Consider the following 21,134-nt stretch of genomic DNA (forward strand, 5'->3'; position numbering starts at 1 on the left):
CTTCCCCAAACTGTTACTGAGATCTTCAGTGAGGCCATTCTACTGCCAATGTTTGTCTATGGAGATTGCATGGTGGTGTGCTCGATTTTATACACCTGTCATTAAGGGGTGTGGCTGAAATAGCTGAGTCCACTCATTTGAAGGGGTGTCCACATACTTGTGCATATATAGTGTAACACTGTATTCAGAACAAAAGGTGAATTGCTTTGCCACATTTTTTTGCAGTTTCACTTTAGTGCCTTGTTGCAAACAGGATACATGTTTTGGAATATTTTATTCTGTACAGGCTTCCTTCTTTTCAATCTGTCAATTAGGTTAGTATTGTGCAGTAACTACAATGTTGTTGATCCATCCTCAGTTTCCTCCTATCAGATTTATTAACCTCTGTAACTGTTTTAAAGTCACCATTGGCCCCATGGTGAAATCCCTGAGCGGTTTCCTTCCTCTCCGGCAACTGAGTTAGTAAGGATTTAGGTTTGCCATAACAAAGGGGTTGAATATTAATGGACATTTTTTAATTTTTAATTCATTTGTAAAAATTTCAAAAAAACATAATTCCACTTTGACATTATGGGGTATTGTGTGAAGGCCAGTGGCAAAACATCTAAATGTCATCCATTTTAAATTCAGGCTGTAACATAGCAAAATGTGGAAAAAGTCAAGGGGGTGAATCAATTCAGAAGGCGAGTTCTGGAAATTTGATCACTAGAAGCGGTTGATCACAATAATTACAGTAAGCGCATTCACTATAGCAGAATGCAATGTATTTGTTGTTGGGGCCAGTGTTGTTGGAGCAAGTAATGTTGGGGCCAGTGTTGTTGGGGCCAGTGTTGTTGGGGCCAGTGTTGTTGGGGCCAGTGTTGTTGAGGCCAGTGTTGTTGAGGCCAGTGTTGTTGAGGCCAGTGTTGTTGAGGCCAGTGTTGTTGGGGCCAGTGTTGTTGGGGCCAGTGTTGTTGGGGCCAGTGTTGTTGGGGCCAGTGTTGTTGAGGCCAGTGTTGTTGAGGCCAGTGTTGTTGAGGCCAGTGTTGTTGGGGCCAGTGTTGTTGGGGCCAGTGTTGTTGCGGCCAGTTTCACACCCTTGGAGAGTAGAGTGCATGCCCTAGGATTCAGTATACTGCTCTGAGTTTAGCCTCTGTAATACCTGGGGTCGTGCTCATTATGCACCAAATTAAAGAAAACAGACTAACTGGAAGAAAACAGACTAAAAAGGCAGGTCTAACCTGGACTGTAATGACTCCCATATCTCCCAACAGGCCCCAGTTCCGGCCCAAACCTTCCCCCAAGAAGAGCTCACTCACCTGGGCAAAGTAGAGCTTGAGCTGCTTGCCGTTGAACTCAGTCTCATGGAGCTCGATGCGAGCGCGGGCGGCCGCCTCCGGAGTGCTGAAACTGATGCGGACTCGCCTGAAGCTCTTGAACATTTGGAAGGACGTCTGCTCGTCATAGATCCTGAACAGGGCCTCGAACCTCTCCTGGGAGAGAAGGAAAGAAAGAGAGGACGGCCATTTTAGACTACAGATGACCCTGCACCTGTCCTGAAATGTCTTCGTTAAAGGAAAAATCTATTCAAAAAACAGCATTCTGGTGTATGTTACAAGATGTTGATTATGTAGTTCTACTGTTTGCTGTAGTTTTAGCACTACTAACTTCCTGTTTACATAGCTATTAATTAAAACGCCAATTCATGTTTCTAGCTCTATCACAGGTTTGTGCTTGGAAATTTCTAACTATGACATTGCATTGATGTTCCTTGTTTGATATGTTGGTATTTACTTATGATACAGTCCCAACATGTTTTGCATGTTAGTAATCCATTTTTCAAGAAACATGACTTTCAAGAAGCTACGTGTAGCATGCCACATCATGTTGGGCATTGTTTGTAAGGTAGCATAGCCCAAGGGCACTGCTACGTGGCTGGCCCACATTTCCGTTTCTCACAAAAGGGACAATAATGTATATATTCTATTCATTCGTCAAAGGGAGCAAAAATACAGTGGGAGAGATGGGAGTAGCAGAAAGGGTAGGTGAATCATTCAGCCATTTGAAACAGGATATGATCCTGTCATTTGAGCAATAGGGGACATAGGGGTGTCCCATGTCATAGATCCTCTTGTTGTATCCCCCCGTCCTGTGTTGTGGTGCGACTCTAGGGGCACATGCAACGGTTAGTGGAGTTTCAAGGAGACTATTCTTTCTCTCTCATCAAACCTGTTCCGGAGAGAGGGAAGACAAGTAGCCATGAAACTAGGCAACGTTTAGAAGGAACTGGTGCCGACTGCCTGCTGGTCGGCTTGGCTGTGCCATTTTGGGCTAGAGCAACTGTGATAGAATTCGGCTGAACAGAATCACATACATACTGTCGTTTTTTACTAAAAGGACACAATTGAATGCATGAAGCATATACTATTACACAAAATAAGAATTAGTCCTCAAAATGAAACACAACTAATATTGTTATGTGTACTGTAGGCGTATGTGTCAGACTTTACTATTGGTACAAGATCATAAGATCATATCATGTAATTCACCTCTTGTTCCAATAGTATCGTCCAACACACAGAGTTTTAGGGTCTATATACAGTGCATTCGGGAAGTATTCAGACCCCTTGACTTTTTCCACATTTTGTTACATCACAGCCTTATTCTAAAATGGATTAAATACAAAAATCCTCAGCAATCTACACGCAATACCCCACAGTACCCCAGACTCGGGCTCCCAGTGGAGCAGCGGTCAAAGGCACTGCATCTCACTGCTAGAGGCGTCATTACAGACTCTGGTTCGATTCCAGGCTGTATCACAACTGGCCGTGATTGGGAGTCCCACAGGGCGTCGCACAATTGGCCCAGCGTTGTCCGGGTTAGAGTTTGGCCGGGGTAGGCCATCATTGTAAATAAGAATTTGTTCTTAACTGACTTGCCTATTTAAATAAAGGTTAAACAAAATAAAAAATAATGACAATCAAAAACAGGTTTTTAGACATTTTTGTAAATTTATAAAAAACGTAAAACTGAAATACCTTATTTACATAAGTATTCAGACACTTTGCTGTGAGACTCGAAATTGAGCTCAGGTGCATCCTGTTTCCATTGATCATCATTGAGATGTTTCTACAACTTGATTGGAGTCCACCTGTGGTAAATTCAATTGATTGGACATGATTTGGAAAAACACACCTGTCTATATAAGGTCCCACATTTGACAGTGCATGTCAGAGAAAAAAAAACCAAGCCATGAGGTCAAAGGAATTGTCCGTACAGCTCCGAGACAGGATTGTGTTGAGGCACAGATCTGGGGAAGGGTACCAAAACAGTTCTGCAGCATTGAAGGTCCCCAAGGACATTCTTAAATGGAGAAGGTTTGGAACCACCAAGACTCTTCCTAGAGCTGGCCGTCTGGCCAAACTGAGCAATTAGGGGAGAAGGGCCTTGGTCAGGGAGGCCAAGCAAAGGTTACTTTGTTGGAAAGCATGCATTTTCATACAAATGAACTGTACAGAAAGATTAGATTTGTACAACTTTTATTTCTGCTGAGAGTTAATGTTGATTTTGTCCACAGAGACATTTCAAACATCTTTGATTATTATTTTTTCATCCCTATGGTGAAGCATGGTGGTGGCAGCATCATGCTGTGGGGATGTTTTTCAGTGGCAGGGTCTGGGAGACTAGTCAGGATCGAGGCAAAGATGAACGGAGCAAAGTACAGAGAGATCCTTGATGAAAACCTGCTCCAGAGTGCTAAGGAACTCCGACTGGGACGAAGGTTCACCTTCCAACAAGACAACGACCCAAAGCACACAGCCAAGACAATACAGAAGTGGCTTTGGGACAAGTCTCCTTGTCTCATGTCCTTGAATGGCCCAGCCAGAGCCCGGACTTGAACCCGATTGAACATCTCTGGAGAGACCTGAAAATAGCTGTGCAGCAACGCTCCCCATCCAACCTGACAGAGCTTGAGAGGATCTGCAGAGAAGAATAGGAGAAACTCCCCAAATACAGGTGTGCCAAGCTTGTAGCGTCATACCCAAGAAGACTCAAGGCTGTAATCGCTGCCAAAGGTGCCTCAACAAAGTACTGAGTAAAGGGTCTGAATACTTTTGTACATGTGAAATTTCAGTGTTTTATTTTTAATAAATTAGTAAAAATGTCTAAAAAACAGTTTTTGCTTTGTCATTATGGGGTATTGTGTGTAGGATGATGAAAAAACAACAATTTAATCAATTTTAGAATAAGACTGTAATGTAACAAAATGTGGAAAAGTCAAGGGATCTGAATACTTCCCGAAGGCACCATAGTTTTACTAAAAGGACACAATTGAATGAATGAAGCATTTACTATGACACATAATGAGAATTAGTCCTTAAAATAAAACAAAAATAATATTGATACGTGTATGTGTCAGTCTTTACTATTGTAATTCCATGCAATTCACCTCTTGTTCCGATAGTATTGTCCAGCACACACACATTAGTACCCCAACTAACCTGTAACCCCGCACATTGACTCTGTACCGGTACCCCCTGTATATAGCCTCGCTATTGTTATTTTATTGCTGCTCTTTAATTATTTGTAACTTTTTTTTAAAGGTCTTTTTTTTTTTTTTAAATGTACTGCATTGTTGATTAAGGGCTTGTAAGTAAGCATTTCACTGTAAGGTCTACACCTGTTGTACTCGGCGCATGTGACAAATTTAATTTGATATGGAGATATGGACGTGTCAAGGTATGAGACATTACTGATTATAGTAACAGGTTGGTAAGGAGAGTAATTACATTTCTCAGATGGATAAACTCCTCTCGTGCACTCCTCTCGTGCACGCCAAGACAGGGGCTGACTAACATTGTTGTGTAATCTGGTGATGTTGTGTAATCTGGTGATGTGTTGTTGTGTAATCTGGTGATGTTGTGTAATCTGGTGATGTTGTGTAATCTGGTGATGTGTTGTTGTGTAATCTGGTGATGTGTTGTTGTGTAATCTGGTGAAGTGTTGTTGTGTAATCTGGTGATGTGATGTTGTGTAATCTGGTGATGTGTTGTTGTGTAATCTGGTGATGTGTTGTTGTGTAATCTGGTGATGTGTTGTTGTGTAATCTGGTGATGTGTTGTTGTGTAATCTGGTGAGGTGATGTTGTGTAATCTGGTGATGTTGTGTAATCTGGTGATGTGATGTTGTGTAATCTGGTGATGTGATGTTGTGTAATCTGGTGATGTGTTGTTGTGTAATCTGGTGATGTGTTGTTGTGTAATCTGGTGATGTGTTGTTGTGTAATCTGGTGATGTTGTGTAATCTGGTGATATTGTGTAATCTGGTGATATTGTGTAATCTGGTGATGTGTTGTTGTGTAATCTGGTGATGTGTTGTTGTGTAATCTGGTGAAGTGTTGTTGTGTAATCTGGTGATGTGATGTTGTGTAATCTGGTGATGTGATGTTGTGTAATCTGGTGATGTGTTGTTGTGTAATCTGGTGATGTTGTGTAATCTGGTGATGTGTTGTTGTGTAATCTGGTGATGTGTTGTTGTGTAATCTGGTGTTGTTGTGTAATCTGGTGATGTTGTGTAATCTGGTGATGTGTTGTTGTGTAATCTGGTGATGTGTTGTTGTGCACAAGGAAAAGACAAGACAGGCACACCTTTAAGATGAGGTATGTAGTGTGTAGTGTGTAGAGCGAAGTGTGTAGTGCGTAGTCTGTAGTGTGTAGTGCGTAGTCTGTAGTGTGTAGTGCGTAGTCTGTAGTCTAGTGTGTAGTGTGTAGTGCGTAGTCTAGTGTGTAGTGCGTAGTCTGTAGTGTGTAGTGAGTAGTGCGTATTCTGTAGTGTGTAGTGTGTAGTGCATAGTGTTTGGTGTGTAGTCTGTAGTGTGTAGTGAGTAGTGCGTAGTGCGTAGTGTGTAGTGAGTAGTGTGTAGTCTGTAGTGTGTAGTGCGTAGTTTGTAGTGCATAGTGTGTAGTGCGTAATGTGAAAAACAGGCAGGAGTGGTTGGGTGCCTCACACACAGTAAGGTAAACATAGGTGTGTTTGGTCTGGGTCTAGGTGTTAGGTAAGCATGACAGGCCAGTGAAACAGGGTGATTAAAAAGTTGATGTCATAGTAAACAACAGGATGTTGAAGAACCTCAGTGTAGATGTATGGTATCCTCTGCTACGGTACGGTGAGTGATTTCATCCAATTACAGTTACGCCATTATGACATAATGATTACATCATGGTAACTTCAACTCATGCTATGACAGGCCTCAATTTAGCCTAGCCTAGCGGTTAGTGTGTTGGGGCCAGAAACCGAAAGGAGGCTGGATCAAATCCCCGAGCTGACAAGGTAAAAATCTGTCATTCTAGCCCTGAGCATGGCAGTTAACCCACTGTTCCCCATGCGCCGAAGACGTGGATGTCGATTATGGCAGCACCCTGCATCTCTCTGATTCAGAGACACATTTCAGTTGAATGCATTCAGTTGTACAACTGACTAGCTTTCCCCCTTTCCCTATTGTTTCTGTCTGCTATGTTCCAGACAATCCTGCCTTCAAGACTACTTCACAAATATGAATAAAATGACCAAAACGTTGACATAATTGGCATAAATTCTCTTCCTGAAACTTTAAAACCAACTACTTCTGACACAACTTCTTGACATTATGTTAAAGTCTGTTGTATTGTGTTGTTCTGTGTTGCATTGTATTGTATTGTATTGTCCCTTTAAGCCTCTATTCAAACTGTGAATTATCCATGAGCTCAGTGACCCATCTGAAACATGCCCTAATCTACACAGGAATGGACCTGAAACATGCCCTTCTCTAATCATTAAGGGACCTGAAACATGCCCTAATCTAATCAGGAATGGATCTGAAACATGCCCTTCTCTAATCATTAATGGACCTGAAACATGCCCTAATCTAAACAGGCATGGACCTGAAACATGCCCTAATCTAATCAGGAATGGACCTGAAACATGCCCTACTCTAATCATTAATGGACCTGAAACATGCCCTAATCTATTCATTAATGGACCTGAAACATGCCCTAATCTAATCAGGCATGGACCTGAAACATGCCCTAATCTAATCAGGAATGGACCTGAAACATGCCCTACTCTAATCATTAATGGACCTGAAACATGCCCTACTCTAATCATTAATGGACCTGAAACATGCCCTAATCTAATCATTAATGGACCTGAAACATGCCCTTCTCTAATCATTAAGGGACCTGAAACATGCCCTACTCTAATCATTAATGGACCTGAAACAAGCCCTAATCTAATCAGGCATGGACCTGAAACATGCCCTAATCTAATCAGGAATGGACCTGAAACATGCCCTACTCTAATCATTAATGGACCTGAAACATGCCCTAATCTATTCATTAATGGACCTGAAACATGCCCTAATCTAATCAGGCATGGACCTGAAACATGCCCTAATCTAATCAGGAATGGACCTGAAACATGCCCTACTCTAATCATTAATGGACCTGAAACATGCCCTACTCTAATCATTAATGGACCTGAAACATGCCCTTCTCTAATCATTAATGGACCTGAAACAAGCCCTTCTCTAATCATTAAGGGACCTGAAACATGCCCTAATCTAATCAGGAATGGACCTGAAACATGCCCTAATCTAATCAGGCATGGACCTGAAACATGCCCTACTCTAATCATTAATGGACCTGAAACATGCCCTAATCTAATCATTAATGGACCTGAAACATGCCCTAATCTAATCATTAAGGGACCTGAAACATGCCCTAATCTAATCAGGAATGGACCTGAAACATGCCCTAATCTAATCATTAATGGACCTGAAACAAGCCCTTCTCTAATCATTAATGGACCTGAAACATGCCCTAATCTAATCAGGAATAGACCTGAAACATGCCCTAATCTAATCAGGAACGGACCTGAAACATGCCCTAATCTAATCATTAATGGACCTGAAACATGCCCTAATCTATTCATTAATGGACCTGAAACATGCCCTAATCTAATCATTAATGGACCTGAAACATGCCCTAATCTATTCATTAATGGACCTGAAACATGCCCTTCTATAATCAGGAACGGACCTGAAACAAGCCCTAATCTAATCATTCATGTACCTGAAACATGCCCTACTCCAATCAGGAATAGACCTGAAACATGCCCTTCTCTAATCATTAATGTACCTGAAACAAGCCCTTCTCTAATCATTAATGTACCTAAAACATGCCCTAATCTATTCATTAATGGACCTGAAACAAGCCCTACTCCAATCAGGAATGGACCTGAAACATGCCCTAATCTAATCAGGCATGGACCTGAAACATGCCCTACTCTAATCATTAATGGACCTGAAACATGCCCCAATCTATTCAGTCATGGACCTGAAACATGCCCCACTCTAATCAGGCATGGACCTGAAACATGCCCTAATCTATTCATTAATGGACCTGAAACATGCCCTAATCTAATCATTAATGGACCTGAAACATGCCCTAATCTATTCATTAATGGACCTGAAACATGCCCTAATCTAATCAGGCATGGACCTGAAACATGCCCTACTCTAATCAGGAATGGACCTAGGCTGCATGCCATCAAACTCCCAGAGTGATAAGCTTGTACTTTGAAATACCCCACACTCATTTACAGTTTTTTTCAATTGCTAACATACATTGTCAAAACTCTTCACACAGTCAGCAAAACAGAAGTGGATCAAACTGTGAATCATGTTTCATTGTTTTCACACAAAATGCATTCAATGACCACATTCTCCGAAATCCATGAACTCTTTTCTCATTCATACTCTACCACCTGCAAAACGATATATTTGCAGCACATGTTTTCAAATGCTAACACACTGTTTCCAAAACTGTTAAAAACACATTCAAAACAGAATGATGGCAAAGGTAGTGCATTTCTGCAGTAACCAGGTTGAAACATAGAAAATCTCAGCAGAATATTTAATCATTCAAAACACAGCTGATTGCAATTTCATCTGAAAGCCTACCCAAGTGTCCTGTTTTTAGTCTCGTTACCAAACAGACAAAAGTGTCATGTCCTGACCATAGTAAGATGTGATTTTCTATGGTAGAGTAGGTCAGGGCGTGACAGGGGGTGTTTTGTGTTTTTCTATGTTTTCTATTTCTATGTTCGTAGGTTCTAGTTTTTGTATTTCTATGTTGGCTTGTTTGGGATGATCTCCAATTGGAGGCAGATGGTCCTCGTTGTCTCTAATTGGATATCATATTTAAGTAGAAGTTTTTCTTCCTGGGTTTTTGTGGGTGATTATCTTTTGAGTAGTGTTTGTTTCTCTTTGCGTCACGGTTTGTTGTTTTGTAAATTCAGTTATTTATGTTTTGCAACGTTTCACGGATTTAATGAAATGTGGAACTACAACCACGCTGCACTTTGGTCCGATCCTTTCGACAGCCGTGACAAAAAGAGGACGGCTTCGGAATGGTTTAGTTTGGAAACATGGATCAAGGAAGACAGGTTGGTGGGGAAAGAAGAGTGACAGGGAGAGGGAGAATGCATGGAGGACAAAGGAGAGGAAGACCAAGAGCGGTGGTCTCTGATGAGACAAGAGCCACAATTATTGACCATGTTGTAAACCATGGTCTCTCTTTGAGAGAGGACGGTTTAAGGGTGCAACCAAATCTGCAGCGTTCAATGATGGTTTGCTGTTACACAAACCACTCATTGGCCCCTACAATACAGAGAGACTCATTTCTTTACTGGATGACCTGCATAATCGACTTGTGCCAGCGGAGGAGAGAGGGGCAAGAAACTCCCCTACCTTCGTTGTTGTGTGGGATAATGTGGCATTCCACCACTCTGCTGCAGTCAGACTGGTTTGCTGCACATCCCAGGATGTCAGTACTATTCCTGCCTCCATACTCCCCCTTCCTAAACCCCATAGAGGAGTTTTTCTCTGCGTGGAGGTGGAAGGTTTATGACCACCATCCACATGACCAGATGTCCTTACTGAGATGCCATGAATGCGGGGTGTGGAGACACTTCTCCTGACTGCCAGGGTTGGATTAGACATTCAAGAAGATACTTTCCAAGATGCATCACCAGAGAAGACATAAGATGTGATGTAGATGAGAACTTACGGCCAAATGCAGGAAAGAGGGAGAACTAGAACCCTCACAGTACTGTACAGTATGAGTGATTATACTAGACATGTTGATGAGAACTAGAACCCTCACAGTACTGTACAGTATGAGTGATTATACTACACATGTTGATGAGAACTAGAACTCTCACAGTACTGTACAGTATGAGTGATTATACTATCATGTTGATGAGAACTAGAACTCTCACAGTACTGTACAGTATGAGTGATTATACTACACATGTTGATGAGAACTAGAACCCTCACAGTACTGTACAGTATGAGTGATTATACTATACATGTTGATGAGAACTAGAACCCTCACAGTACTGTACAGTATGAGTGATTATACATGTTGATGAGAACTAGAACCCTCACAGTACTGTACAGTATGTGATTATACTAGACATGTTGATGAGAACTAGAACCCTCACAGTACTGTACAGTATGAGTGATTATACATGTTGATGAGAACTAGAACCCTCACAGTACTGTACAGTATGAGTGATTATACTACACATGTTGATGAGAACTAGAACCCTCACAGTACTGTACAGTATGAGTGATTATACTACACATGTTGATGAGAACTAGAACCCTCACAGTACTGTACAGTATGAGTGATTATACATGTTGATGAGAACTAGAACCCTCACAGTACTGTACAGTATGAGTGATTATACTACACATGTTGATGAGAACTAGAACCCTCACAGTACTGTACAGTATGAGTGATTATACTAGACATGTTGATGAGAACTAGAACCCTCACAGTACTGTACAGTATGAGTGATTATACATGTTGATGAGAACTAGAACCCTCACAGTACTGTACAGTATGAGTGATTATACATGTTGATGAGAACTAGAACCCTCACAGTACTGTACAGTATGAGTGATTATACTACACATGTTGATGAGAACTAGAACCCTCACAGTACTGTACAGTATGAGTGATTATACTATACATGTTGATGAGAACTAGAACCCTCACAGTACTGTACAGTATGAGTGATTATACTAGACATGTTGATGAGAACTAGAACCCTCACAGTACTGTACAGTATGTGATTATACTAGACATGTTGATGAGAACTAGAACCCTCACAGTACTGTACAGTATGTGATTATACTAGACATGTTGATGAGAACTAGAACCCTCACAGTACTGTACAGTATGTGATTATACTAGACATGTTGATGAGAACTAGAACCCTCACAGTACTGTACAGTATGAGTGATTATACTATACATGTTGATGAGAACTAGAACCCTCACAGTACTGTACAGTATGAGTGATTATACATGTTGATGAGAACTAGAACCCTCACAGTACTGTACAGTATGAGTGTTATACTATACATGTTGATGAGAACTAGAACCCTCACAGTACTGTACAGTATGAGTGATTATACTACACATGTTGATGAGAACTAGAACCCTCACAGTACTGTACAGTATGAGTGATTATACTATACATGTTGATGAGAACTATAACCCTCACAGTACTGTACAGTATGAGTGATTATACTACACATGTTGATGAGAACTAGAACCCTCACAGTACTGTACAGTATGAGTGATTATACATGTTGATGAGAACTAGAACCCTCACAGTACTGTACAGTATGAGTGATTATACTAGACATGTTGATGAGAACTAGAACCCTCACAGTACTGTACAGTATGAGTGATTACACTATACATGTTGATGAAAACTAGAACCCTCACAGTACTGTACAGTATGAGTGATTATACTAGACATGTTGATGAGAACTAGAACCCTCACAGTACTGTACAGTATGAGTGATTATACTAGACATGTTGATGAGAACTAGAACCCTCACAGTACTGTACAGTATGAGTGATTATACTATACATGTTGATGAGAACTAGAACCCTCACAGTACTGTACAGTATGAGTGATTATACTACACATGTTGATGAGAACTAGAACCCTCACAGTACTGTACAGTATGAGTGATTATACTACACATGTTGATGAGAACTAGAACCCTCACAGTACTGTACAGTATGAGTGATTATACATGTTGATGAGAACTAGAACCCTCACAGTACTGTACAGTATGAGTGTTATACTAGACATGTTGATGAGAACTAGAACCCTCACAGTACTGTACAGTATGAGTGTTATACTAGACATGTTGATGAGAACTAGAACCCTCACAGTACTGTACAGTATGAGTGATTATACATGTTGATGAGAACTAGAATCCTCACAGTACTGTACAGTATGAGTGATTATACATGTTGATGAGAACTAGAACTCTCACAGTACTGTACAGTATGAGTGATTATACTATACATGTTGATGAAAACTAGAACCCTCACAGTACTGTACAGTATGAGTGATTATACTACACATGTTGATGAGAACTAGAACCCTCACAGTACTGTACAGTATGAGTGATTATACTATACATGTTGATGAGAACTAGAACCCTCACAGTACTGTACAGTATGAGTGATTATACTTACATGTTGATGAGAACTAGAACCCTCACAGTACTGTACAGTATGAGTGATTATACTACACATGTTGATGAGAACTAGAACCCTCACAGTACTGTACAGTATGAGTGATTATACTAGACATGTTGATGAGAACTAGAACCCTCACAGTACTGTACAGTATGAGTGATTATACTACACATGTTGATGAGAACTAGAACCCTCACAGTACTGTACAGTATGAGTGATTATACTATACATGTTGATGAGAACTAGAACCCTCACAGTACTGTACAGTATGAGTGATTATACTATACATGTTGATGAGAACTAGAACCCTCACAGTACTGTACAGTATGAGTGATTATACATGTTGATGAGAACTAGAACCCTCACAGTACTGTACAGTATGAGTGATTATACTACACATGTTGATGATTATTTTATTTTATTATTATTGCAGCCCTGCAACTTTTTATTTTTCACATGTAAATTACTATCTCCCCCACTTCAAAGGGGGAGACACTCTAGACCCAAACTGTTTTAGACCTACTGTATGTGTAACTGATAGATGCACAAACACACTACATGTTAATGTTTTTAAATGTATGTAAATTGTGAAGTCCTTTGTCTGTAATGTCTTTTCCGTTGTGTCGGACCCCAGTAAGAATTGCTGTCACCATTGGCGTCAGCTAATGTGGATCTTAATAAATCATATCAAATGACAGGAAGTGTAATTGAGGTTTTATTCATGGTTACCACGTTGTTGCCATGTTGTTGCCATGTAAAAGTATCATCTGAAGTTAAAATTTCAGATCTTTCATTGGATAAGGCACCAATACCTTCAAAAAACGTACAGTTGAAGTCGGAAGTTTACATACACTTAGGTTGGAGTCATTAAAACTCGTTTTTCAACCACTCCACACATTTCTTGTTAACAAACTATAGTTTTGGCAAGTCGGTTAGGACATCTACTTTGTGCATGACACAAGCCATTTTTCCAACAACTGTTTACAGACAGATTATTTCACTTCTAATTCACTGCATCACAATTTCAGCTGGTCAGAAGTTTACATACACTAAGTTGACTGTGCCTTCAAACAGCTTGGAAAAATCCAGAAAATGATGTCATGGCTTTAGAAGCTTCTGATAGGCTAATTTACATAATTTGAGTCAATTGGAGGTGTACCTGTGGATGTATTTCAAGGCCTACCTTCAAAAGTGCGTCTTTGCTTGACAGAAAATCAAAAGAAATCAGCCAAGACCTCAGAAAAAAAGTGTAGACCTCCACAAGTCTGGTTCATCCTTGGGAGCAATTTCCAAGCGCCTGAATGTACCACGGTCATCTGTACAAACAATAGTAGGCAAGTATAAACACCATGGGACCACACAGCCGTCATACCGCTCAGGAAGGAGACATGTTCTGTCTCCTAGAGATGAACGTACCTTGGTGCGAAAAGTGCAAATCAATCCCAGAACAACAGCAAAGGACCTTGTGAAGATGCTGGAGGAAACGGGTACAAAAGTATCTATATCCACAGTAAAACGAGTCCTATATCGACATAACCTGAAAGGCCGCTCAGCAAGGAAGAAGCCACTGCTCCAAAACCGCCATAAAAAAAGCCAGACTACGGTTTGCATCTGCACATGGGGACAAAAATTGTACTTTTTGGAGAAATGTCCTCTGGTCTGATGAAACAAAAATAGAACTGTTTGGCCATAATGACCATTGTTATGTTTGTAGGAAAATGAGGGATGCTTGCAAGCTGAAGAACACCATCCCAACCGTGAAGCACGGGGCTGGCAGCATCATGTTGTGGGGGTGCTTTGCTGCAGGAGGGCAGGTGCACTTCACAAAATAGATGGCATCATGAGGCAGGAAAATTATGTGGATATATTGAAGCAACATCTCAAGACATCAGTCAGAAAGTTAAAGCTTGGTTGCAAATGGGTCTTCCAAATGGACAATGACCCCAAGCATACTTCTAAAGTTGTGGCAAAATGGCTTAAGGACAACAAAGTCAAGGTATTGGATTGGCCATCACAAAGCCCTGACCTCAATCCTATAGAACATTTGTGGGCAAAACTGAAAGAGTGTGTGCGAGCGTGGAGGCCTACAAACCTGACTCAGTTACACCAACTCTGTCAGGAGGAATGGCCCAAAATTCACCCAACTTATTTTGGGAAGCTTGTGGAAGGCTACCCAAAACATTTGACCCAAGTTAAACAATTTAAAGGCAATGCTACCAAAAACGAACTGAGTGTATGTAAATTTCTGACCCACTGGGAATGTGATGAAAGAAATAAAAGCTGCAATAAATCATTCTCTCTACTATTATTCTGACATTTCACATTCTTAAAATAAAGTGGTGATCCTAACTGACCTAAAACAGGGAATTTTTACTAGGATTTAATGTCAGGAATTGTGAAAATCTGAGTTTAAATGTATTTGGCTAAGCTGTATGTAAACTTCCAACTTCAGCTGTAGTATGTCAATATATCCAGCCCCACTTTAATTGTATTCTCAAGGACTCATTTGATAGTTATCTGCTAACAAGGGCCATTGTACGTTCAATTGAGTTATTTGATGTCTAGTTGGAGTTCTACCATCCCTAGCTATGATTATTTCACAACTAAGGTAACAACAGGTGGCACGCCAGGTAGAGAGCATCATTGCATTTTCTGCCAAGGCTTAAGGTGAGATTGACCCAACGTAACAGCATCTTGCGAGGGACGGTACATTGCATTATATGGCCGTCAGGGTTACATCAACCATAGGAAGTTTGGGGAGGATGATGATGATGAAGATGTGAAATACCTAAATTACAGATTGGTAATAGGATTAACGCTCCCCACGCTATACCCTGATTTCTATCTCTGTGGAACGGAGCGAGTCCCCAGGGGCATTACGTCTCATCCGTCGATACCGTTCCCACTCCCATATCGATCCCACAGCAATAACACAACCACTGTCAGGCAGCCTCAGTTGCAGTTATGTAGACTCACAGTCATATTGTCATGAATTGTTTAGCTGTTTGGCGAGGTTTTTTGTTGTTGCAGTGAATACTAAGGCTTATTGCGGCTAGGCTATCTAAGGTGTGTTTTAGATTTATCTCCATTAGTATAAGCCTCTATGAGGGAGGTAAATGTGAGTTGTTTTGCTGGTTTATAGCGCTGTTTTTTGTTATTGGTTTGTTATAGTCTTTAGCATTAGCGCATGAGGAATAGCTATCCACTCTGAGGTAAATGCTCATCATAGCGTCTGGTGGAGTTGTCCAGACTAGTCTGTGGTCAGTAGTTCCCACCGTTGCCAACCTCAGGCCTCACTCAGTCTGTCTGTGGTGAAGGTGACGGTCTGTGGTGAAGGTGACGGGCAGAATCAGATAGTAAACTAGATGTTAGCCTGGGCGCTAACACACGCCTCTGTGCTCTACAATCCTACCAGTTAGTATGGGAGTCATAGCATTGTGCTATCTTGTTTTCACACCAAACAAACACTCCTATCGTTCATTATGAGATCCGTTTCTTTTACAGCCGTGATATTCTAATCTAGACTCCTTCAAAGCCACCCTTTCCTTCAGTTGGACACACGTTTGGTTCAAGGCTAATCTGAGAATAGGGACAAAGCACAAAGGCAAACAGTAGACGGCTGATATTGTCAATGTAAATATTGTAAAATGTTGCAGTTTGTTCACTATTGCATGGTGGGTGAGGTTAGTGATATGTCCTATTAACTAAAGCCCTGTTAACTAAAGTCATGTTAACTAAAGCCCTGTTAACTAAAGCCCTGTTAACTAAAGTCATGTTAACTAAAGCCCTGTTAACTAAAGCCCTGTTAACTAAAGCCCTGCCTCGATGGGTTTGTCAACTAAAGCCCTGTTAACAAAAGCCCTGCCTTGATGGGTTTGTCCTCAACTAAAGCCCTGTTAATTAAAGCCATGTTAACTAAAGCCCTGCCTCAGTGGGTTTGTCCTCAACTAAAGCCCTGTTAACTAAAGCCCTGTTAACTAAAGCCCTGTTAACTAAAGCCCTGCCTCAATGGGTTTTTCCTCAACTAAAGCCCTGTTAACTAAAGCCCTGTTAACTAAAGCCCTGTTAACTAAAGCCCTGCCTCAATGGGTTTGTCCTCAACTAAAGCCCTGTTAACTAAAGCCCTGCCTCAATGGGTTTGTCCTCAACTAAAGCCCTGTTAACTAAAGCCCTGCATCGATGGGTTTGTCCTCAACTAAAGCCCTGTTAACTAAAGTACTGTTAACTAAAGCCCTGTTAACTACATTTTACATTTACATTTTAGTCATTTAGCAGACGCTCTTATCCAGAGCGACTTACAATAGTGAAGGCATACATTTCATACATTTTTTTTTTCTCTGTACTGGTCCCCCGTGGGACTAAAGCCCTGCCTCGATGGGTTTATCCTTAACTAAAGCCCTGTTAACTAAAGCTCTGCCTTCATGGGAGCACTGATTATCCGCTGACTAGACAGATATGAGTTTTTGGCTAGTCAACCAGGGTTGTATCAGGGTCGTACCGGGGTCATATCAGGGAACATGGATGGAGGATCAAGGCTGTGTTATGCTGAGATCACCACTATCAGTTTATTTCCACTGATGCTTATGTCATCAGAAAACATTTAGTCACCATTATGTTATTCATTTAACTCTTTGGACTTTGCAAATATGAAATGTTTGATGTTTCATCCAGATGACTACCTAGTGTTGTTTTTTTCTACATTCAAGCAGTAGGGAAAACAGTCCTGTTACAGTGTATAGCACTTTGCAATAACAGGGAGATGCTGTTTCTGCTTATAGAACAGCCCAGCTGTCTTTGTATTATCCTGGTTTGACTGTGTGTGTGTGTGTGTGTGTGTGTGTGTGTGTGTGTGTGTGTGTGTGTGTGTGTGTGTGTGTGTGTGTGTGTGTGTGTGTGTGTGTGTGTGTGTGTGTGTGTGTGTGTGTGTGTGTGTGTGTGTATGTTTAAGTATGGGCCCGCTGCCCTGCTAATCGTCACTGAGCCCGATGCTAAACTAAGCAAATGTCATCCTACGTTTACATAACACAACAGACAGATACATTGCGTGTGTGTTGCTGTCGGTTTGTGTGTGTGAGAGACTCGCGTGTGCGGTGTGTGTTCCTCACAGAGACAGCTCATTGTAATTCAATCTCTAACTCATCCCTTGTGTCGCTCCTAGACCAAAGTAGCCGAACAACAAACAGTACATTCGCAATATATTCACAAACCATCGATGTCTTCAGCTTCGTCAAGTGTTTTTCGGTTGATTTCCTTTCGGGAATAATCACTCCCTGTCTTGCTATCTGTGTTGTCTTGATGTTGTTATGGCCATGACAGCTTTTCCATTACCACCAGGAAAATGACCACCACATTACCCACAGGGCAATCTGCTGAAAGATGACTGCTGCCTCAGGGGATTGTGTCACTCATCTCTGTCTCTCTCTCTTGACTCCTTTTGACCAGCTCATTGGCCCAGCGTTGTCCGGGTTAGGGGAGGGTTTGGACGGCAGGGATGTTCCTGTCCCATTGCGCACTAGTGACTCCTGTGGCGGGCCGGGAGCAATGCACACTGAGATGGTCGCCAGAAATGTCTGGGAACTTACAGGTGCCTTGGTGGAAGAGTGGGGTAACATCTCACAGCAAGAACTGGCAAATCTGGTACAGTCCATGAGGAGGAGATGCACTGCAGTACTTAATGCAGCTGGTGGCCACACCAGATACTGAATTTTGATTTTGACCCCCCCTTTGTTCAGGGACACATTATTCAATTTCTGTTAGTCACATGTCTGTGGAACTTGTTCAGTTTATGTCTCAGTTGTTGAACCTTGTTATGTTCATACAAATATTTACACATTTACACATGTTAAGTTTGCTGAAAATAAACGCAGTTGACAGTGAGAGGATGTTTCTTTTTTTGCTGAGTTTACTGGCATCCTGTTGTCCAGGGTGGGTACTTGTACATCAAGCTGCCTCACGCTGCAGAAACAGGCTCCTGCTCCTATGAACCCCATTCCGGCTCACACAAGCCAAGGCTATTTACCTACTGACTTATCTACAGTACATTCATATGATCCAACCAGACTTTGAACAGTCATTCAGCCAGACTTGTTCTGTCCTGTTACTGCTTCAGTGACACAAAATGTCCCCTAGTTTTTTGGCACAGACCTTCCCCCATGAAGTTAGATGAACAAGGCCCACAGGGGCCAACTGTGATGAAACGCTTTAGAGAACACCTTGTTCTGTTTTCCTCATGCTCATCCTCAGTCCACCAGGTCTTCATGCTTCTCCCTCTGTCCACCAGGTCTTCATGCTTCTCTCTTACTGTGGATAGCAGGTGTGTGTGTGTGTGTGTGTGTGTGTGTGTGTGTGTGTGTGTGTGTGTGTGTGTGTGTGTGTGTGTGTGTGTGTGTGTGTGTGTGTGTGTGTGTGTGTGTGTGTGTGTGTGTGTGTGTGTGTGTGTGTAGATGCGTGATTGTGTGTATGTTCTACACCTTGGATTAAAAGGTCCGGTCGATCTTCCTTGAAAGCCCCGTGGTCCTCCGTCAGCTCCCATCGGGTTTTAGGCGCGTTAACTGTCACATTATTTTGCCCGCGCCCACATGCGGACTTGACCCCTTATTTACGAGAGAACAGATTCTCAGGTTACACCAGAGCCCAGAAGAGAAATTCCTCCTGTGTGGCTCACTTGGTAGAGCATGGCACTTGCAATGCCAGGGTTGTGGGTTCGATTCCCATGGGGGACCAGTATGAAAAATGTATGCACTCACTACTGTAAGTCGCTCTGGATAAGAGCGTCTGCTAAATGACAAAAAAAAAAAAGTTATATGTGCAGGCACCACAGCAGCTCTGTGCCTGCTGTCCTGACTGTCAAAATGGCACTTTCTTTGTCATAGATATTAGATACCAGACTCATGCTCTGCTTGTCTATGATTTTAAGTCGCTCTGAATAAGATTGCCTATGACTGAAATAATGCGATATTACTTAAATGTAAATGTATGTTTGAGTGCCAGTCTGTTTGTGCCATCATGCCAACTCCTTGTCCATCATTTTCATGCTAAACATTTTTGGCTTGACAATGACAGCATACAGCAATGGATTTGTTATTTTTTTGTTTTTACATTATGTTTATTTTATTTATTCACAGGGGCCCAATTGAGACTCATTCTTAATGGTGCACTGAGAACCAAAAAATGCTAAAATCAAATGAATTCAATAAAACAGCAACAACAAAAAACAAGATACAGCACATATACACTACATTTCAACAACACAAATACATTATTCAAATCAACCAAAACACTCGCAAACCTCAGTGAATTCATTCCTCATTTTAAACGACCCTATTGGCACCAGGGATTCAAAATGTCATGTGGTTAGTAAATTATTCCAAACATGGGGGACGTTAAAACTATGGGCTGGTTTACCTAGGTTGGTAGAGACACAAGGGACCTCAGGAGTTTACCAACCCTGTGTGTTTGATGCCTCGTATTTGCATACTTTTTAAATACTTTTTATAACAGAGAAGTGAGAGACACAACATGGCCAGTTTATTAGGTACACCCATCTAGTACTGGGTCGGACTCCCCTTTGCCTCCAGAACAGCTTCGGGGCATGGAAACGTTGCTCAATTGGTATCAAGGGACCTAACGTGTGCCAGGAAAATATTCCCCACACCATTACACCACCGCCACCAGTCTGTACCGTTGACAACAGGCAGGATGGGGCCATGGACTCATGCTGCTTACGCCAAATCCTTAAAAAAAATGTGCACGAAGGAAAACAAGTGATAGACAACAATACAGATAAAAATGTATAAATAAAGCGTTGATGAGGAGATTACTGAGTAGTTTGGATCATCAGGCTGACCCCCAGTCTTCATGGAGGAGATTACTGAGTAGTTTGGTTAATCAGGTTCACCCCCAGTCTTCATGGAGGAGATTACTGAGTAGTTTGGTTCATAAGCGCCGTTATTTGCCTGTTTGTGGCCCGCCTGTTAGCTTGCACGATTCGTGCCATTCTCCTTCAAGCTGTTTTTGCCCACAGGTCTGCAGTTGACTGGATGTTTTTTGTTTGTCGCACCATTCTCTGTAAACCCTAGACACTGTCGTAAGTGAAAAGTCCAGGAGGCCGGCTGTTTCTGAGATACTGGAACTGTCGTGCCTGTCACTGACGTTCATACCACGCTCAAAGTCGCTTAGATCACTCGTTTTGCCCATTCTAATGTTCAATCGAACAGTAACTGAATGCCTCGATGCCTGTCTGCCTGCTTTATAAAGCAAGCCACGGCCACGTGACTCACTGTCTGTAGGAGCGAACCATTTTAGTGAACGGGGTTCACTAAAATGGCCACTGAGTGTATATTGGCAAGAGCACAAACGGATCTGGGACCAAGAGGACAAACAGATCTGGGACCAAGAGGACAAACATATCTGGGAACAGTTTACTCATGCTTAACACAGTTATCGATGTATTACTACATAGTGTACTTAAGATAAAAGGCTTGATGAACCTTACTTCATTGGTTGGGTAGTAGTAGTATTACAGTATACGACTGGACCTCATCTG

At 41.6% G+C, this 21,134-nt stretch overlaps 1 protein-coding gene across 2 annotated transcripts in view; it reads right to left on the minus strand.

Annotated features, from left to right (window-relative positions):
- The window catches only part of LOC106613138 (calcipressin-3), a 92,924-nt gene that overhangs the window by 14,799 nt on the left and 56,991 nt on the right, over positions 1-21,134 (minus strand). For both annotated transcript variants that reach the window (XM_014215215.2, XM_045714232.1), the window contains one exon: positions 1,299-1,472. In XM_014215215.2, the coding sequence (XP_014070690.1) occupies positions 1,299-1,472 (174 nt within the window). The remainder of the gene's footprint in view (positions 1-1,298; positions 1,473-21,134) is intronic.

Source organism: Salmo salar, chromosome ssa01, assembly GCF_905237065.1.
Source record: "Salmo salar chromosome ssa01, Ssal_v3.1, whole genome shotgun sequence".
Lineage (NCBI taxonomy): Eukaryota > Metazoa > Chordata > Actinopteri > Salmoniformes > Salmonidae > Salmo > Salmo salar.